At 39.1% G+C, this 5,268-nt stretch overlaps 1 protein-coding gene across 1 annotated transcript in view; it reads right to left on the bottom strand.

The window, feature by feature from the left end:
• The window catches only part of LOC109529280 (1-phosphatidylinositol 4,5-bisphosphate phosphodiesterase delta-3-A-like), a 13,966-nt gene that overhangs the window by 2,431 nt on the left and 6,267 nt on the right, over positions 1-5,268 (bottom strand). Inside the window, exons 5-10 of the mRNA XM_019892586.1 lie at positions 3,981-4,196; positions 3,621-3,633; positions 2,411-2,563; positions 1,498-1,644; positions 1,269-1,422; positions 171-287 (exon numbers count right to left, since the gene is read on the bottom strand). Of these exons, the coding sequence (XP_019748145.1) occupies positions 171-287; positions 1,269-1,422; positions 1,498-1,644; positions 2,411-2,563; positions 3,621-3,633; positions 3,981-4,196 (800 nt within the window). The remainder of the gene's footprint in view (positions 1-170; positions 288-1,268; positions 1,423-1,497; positions 1,645-2,410; positions 2,564-3,620; positions 3,634-3,980; positions 4,197-5,268) is intronic.

The raw sequence follows: 5,268 nt of genomic DNA, 5'->3' as shown, positions 1-5,268 counted from the left end.
AACACAACAGCGTTTGATTTCACTGTCAATAACTCGTTTTTGAAACAAGCACTTGGCTGCATGTAATACCCGCCCGAATCAAAAAATATTTCATCTACGACGGTGTCATGCGTCATTATCCCGTATGCCTCGTCTTTGTTTTTTATCAATTGAATTTGAAAATGTCTTACCAAGTTGGCAGCCTCCATTCCACATTTCCTGAGGGTTATAGTTGGACGACTGTAGTCGCTGTCCTGAGGGGTAGACCCTGCTAAGATGGTGGCTGTTGTGGCGCACAAAATACATCCCTGGAGGGTAAAAACAAAGAAACCCATCTCGTCGAGCCAGATACGCAGATATGAAAAAATATCGTGCAAAACCGATTTCACGTCACTGCGACAAACCCTCAAAATATGTAAACTACAAACTCCCTTGAATTTTTTTGCATTGCATTATTCACTGTTTTCCATTATCTTTTTCCAATCCAAATAAACATAGTTTATGCCACATTAGCAATATCACGAACCAGTCATTTAGCCAAGCATAAGTTTGACAGATTTTTTTTTTTATTACCTCTAATAACAGCATTAAAAATACAGTAGATCTTGTGAACTTTAAAATGCGTCAGTTTAATTCACAACATGACATGGACTGGATGCCAGTAAGTCTTTGTAAACCAAGATATGTTATTTTAGCAGCATTTTTTTCCCTAATGGGAGTTTTTCTGTGTGTCAAAGAACGTGACAATAAACACTTATTTTACTGATTCTCGATTGTACTTTATGGTTGATTCTCTCTGCCCCCAAAATTTAAGTTGAACGTGTCAAAATAAGCCGTGCAAGTCTATATTTACACGGACCTGCATGTACTATGATAGAGCAAATGGCTCATTCAATGAGATGTGATGCTTTGACCACAAACACTTGGTGTCATTTTAGCGGATTGCGCAGATTTTGCAAGTATCGCTATGTGGTCGACTAGCAACCGGAAAGTAGCATGCCTCCTTAGCCCAAATGCGGATAAAGCTGATCAGAAAATGCATGGCACACTTTGGTTGTGAAATTAACTTGGAATCCGGAAGTCATCGCTATAGAAAATCTATAGAGGGGTTTGGCCTTTTTTGGCATCTCTCACAATGCACTGCCGTCGTACATATTGAAAGGATAGCCACATATTTATGAAAAAATATATTTGGATAGATGATTAGGCAAGATACCCGTTACAAGTCATGTGTGATGATTACGTTTGTAAGCAAGTAGCTTTCAACACATAAACAGTGGATACAATACCTGAGTCTTTGACATGTCTGAGGGCTTCACTTTCAGAAAATGAGGACATGTCACTTGGCGGGGATTTGGCAGCGTGTTGAAAGCTTTTAAAGTGCACACTGCGGGTGTACACGACCAATTCTGACAGCTCTGAACTCATCTGAGGCGCGGCCGGCTAAAGTCACAACAAAAAAAAAACGGTCACTCCCAATGCATCTTCACTCTGACAAAAACAATGACATGTGTAGACCTTGTCATCTTTTTTCCTGTTATGGGTACTGCTCTCAGCTTGGTTGACTTCATCGTCTGATGAGCTGAGGTCTGACGAGCTTGACGTGCCTTCCCGCATCGCTGGCTTCTCTTTCTTCCCCTTAACGAGGATTTTACCTTTCAGATCCTGCAAACAGTGCACACGACCACACTTTACCCACATATTACCCAGAGGAAAAATGAGTTCAACCCTTGTGTTTGGTATTATGAATTTGGGGTGTGTTTTATCCAGAATATCTGATTGTATCTCATCACACCTTAATTAGCAATCGATTCAATGCAAATATGCACAATGTGGAACAATTTGACGTGTTAGATAACAGGAGGGTTCAAATAAGAGCAATAGAAAAATACCCGCATTTTTAAAGACATTTGTGCAATGCAGGGCCCGACATTAAGCATTTTTTTTTTGGTAGTGGCCTGACCGAGCCACCATGACCCAAGTTGTGGTGGTCTTGTCAAAAGCTTTACTGTCCCCACATACTAATTAATGAAAAAATTATTTGCAAATCATTGTATTCTGTTTATATTTACTGTTTACACAACATCCTAACTTCAATGGAATTGGGTTTGTATTAAAGCTAGCAGCGACTGCGCTAGCCAAAGCTAGCAACATGAGGCTAATCCAGTCAGGGCAGTATCTGAAAGTAGGTCATGGCCCCACACAGCAGCGTCATGGACACGGACCAGCGAGCCACCGTTAATGTCAAACCCTGATAATTGCAAGGCTTAGCTTTTGTGCTAGGTGCTGTACAGGCGGCTCCTCCGACAAAAAAACAAAATTCTTTCAGTACGCATCATCAGATTTTCAAAATTCTTGGTATGTTGTACTCAGGTTCAATCTAATGCACTGGATTTTCAACCGGGCCTTTTTTTTTAGTTTCCTAACATACTTCCGGTGAAGGCAGGGTGTTGGGGTCGAGGCCACCAACGGGCTTGGTCAGCAATTTGTCTCCAAGGATGCTCTTCAGGTGTCGAGCCATCACTGCCTGCTGCTCCACAGAGCAGTGGTTCTCCAAGGAAAGGATCAGAGGGTACGGCGATGCCTAGATCATGATAAAGCATCGTGGGAAATCAAAAATCAGAACAGGGGGTGGGGAAACATAAAAAGCATTATTGTATAAAATGCATGAATTAAAACGGAATTACTATCAACGCCTTCTACCAATATCCACATGTTTTACAACAATACTTAACAGGATGTACCTGGGGATGAAATGGATATGCATGTACTCCTTCACTAAAACGCACTACCGGCAAGGTAGAACAGCACACGCGCTTGAGGAAGCCGGATCAAAATGTCCTTTAACCGTCTCGTGCACCCTGTAACCTGATAATATGATAAACTGTCCACTGTAGTCACCGCTGTCCCTAAAAGGGTTATAAAGCACAACTAGTGTGTGAAGTTAGATGGTTGTGAATGCGAACGATCCACATCCAGACTCAGATTTTTAGTTATCATATTCATGCTATTTCTTTACGGGAAGGATTTGACATGACGCACGTCACAGGCGGGCTTCGGCCTTCTGTGTGTGTCAGGCAGATCTGAAATGATATAACTGGAGCTTTTTTGCACCCTAAGTACCAGGACTTGGAAATTATTGTATTGCATAATTTTGGCCGGCTAAAATTCACAACACCGTAATGGTACCTGTCCTTGGCGCAACACTACTGCTGGGTCATAATTTTGACTTCAACTTTATATACTTTTCAACAGAGATGTGCATTCCATCCCTGGGACGGAACGCTCCATTTGTACTTGTCCTTCAGGACGAAGACAGACGGGAGACTGTGGACGATTATTATATGAATAAAAACCATGTTCAGTGACGTAGGATGGACCGGCAAAATAGAGTAAAGCACCCATCTCTGAAAAATAATTTATACAACAAGCTTCACATATTTAAGGTGCAACGGTGGAGAAAAAAAATGTCCACCAGGGAGGACAATCGGTTAACACCAGCACTGTTTCTTCTGATCGGTAATGCGATTGTTGTATACATTTTGGTTTTGGAGGCAAAGTGTTTTATTTATAATCGATCTAGTTGATCTCATTATAAAAAAAATATATATATATATATATATATATTGAGAAGTGAACACATGATTCAGGGCTCTAAAAAAAAAAAAAAACAACACTTTTTCTGACAGATGAACAAGTAAGCTCTTAAATTAAAAAAAAAAAATCTGGTGGTCATCATGCATGGCTTTGGCCGGTGAAATTGAACGAAACGTTCCAAAAACCGGTTCATCACAGTCAACTTACAATTTAACAAAGACTTTTTTTTTAACCACACTACACTTTGCATTGACTTGTGTTGTCATTGTGAGATTTTCAAATTGGCTTGATGATCTGAAACATTTAGATGTGCTAAATTTGCCTCAGGAAATTATAAATATTTTTTTTATGGCACTGTTAAATACACTTAAAAAAAACCGCTATGGATTCCTTTTCATTCTTACCGGATATATGGCTCGACGCCGCTCTCTCCGGTCAGCTGATCCTTAGTCAAGTATGTATTGTGGGATGAGGAAATGAAGTAGTGCGCCAGCGGTTGTTTCATGTTTTGATAAACTCGAACATGTTCCGGGTCAAAAACAGAATTCTCCTTGGACAGCATGTACATGGTGAAGCCATTGGGTGTCATCAAATGGTTCCTCTGCGCTGTGTTGGGCAAAAGACAAAATAAAAGCAAACAAAAAGGATGCCAGAGAATACAATATTTATTTTGTGTCAATGTGATTCCATCAGTTCTACTATTTTATTTCTATTTTTATTTATTTGATGTAAAGTATTCTAAATGCATATGTATTTTTTTCGTAGTTACATTTAGTGGCTTAATCATTTTAATCAACTTTAGATACTGAAAATTGAAACTGTGAGTGATTAGACGGTTAATTCGATCTAAACATTGTTTCTTAGTAATACCAGTCACCAATTTTTTGGAAACATTTTGGGATTTTTTTTTCTTTTTTGCACTGACTCCAAATCTGCACTCGTTATTTTTTTTTCTTGCACATCAGGTTTTCCAAATATTTGCAATTTTAATATTTTACGTATTTTGCAATGTTTATTGACTAAACCCAACTTTTCTTTTATATTAGATTTTTTTTAATATATAAATTCTAATTTCATAGCTTCACAATACTTTTGAAACCAAAAATATTAAAAAAATTGCAATTACAAAACAACCACTTGCTTCAAATGCTTTTATCTTAAGGGTGGCATTCACTCATCTTGAATACAATTACGCAACTCGTACAGTGGTTATTCCAAACCAGGCTCCTCTCCTGTTTTTCATCTTTCTTTGCTGCACAAATGTTACATTTGTATTCACTACTGGATATTGAATGGCTACTGAGGAAGATTTCAATACTTCCGAAGGCAGTAAAGGCGGTAACGGATTACTAAGTAACATAATAACGCGTTACTCCAAAATGTGCACATTTTCCAGTCATGCCAAATTTAACATTACTTTTAACAATCAAGTAATCAGATTACAATTACTCATCAAACATCACAAAACGTTACTCGTTTAAAATATACCGACTCGTTCTTGAAGGTGACGTCAATATTTGAAAGAGTAGCACCGTTAACCCTTTCGGGTACGGCAGTCACAACAGTGGACAGCCTATATGTCATGGTTCTGTTTGTGACCAACAGGTGGCACTGTCGGGCTCCGCCCACAGCGGCACACCTGTTGGTCATGATGTCATTAGTAGTTTTCTCAGGGTCGGGGCATTGTTTGGG

Source organism: Hippocampus comes, unplaced genomic scaffold, assembly GCF_001891065.2.
Source record: "Hippocampus comes isolate QL1 unplaced genomic scaffold, H_comes_QL1_v1.1 scaffold47, whole genome shotgun sequence".
NCBI classification, from domain to species: Eukaryota; Metazoa; Chordata; class Actinopteri; order Syngnathiformes; family Syngnathidae; genus Hippocampus; species Hippocampus comes.
Note: the sequence above shows the minus strand (reverse complement) of the source record. Positions and strands in the feature narration are given on the sequence as shown.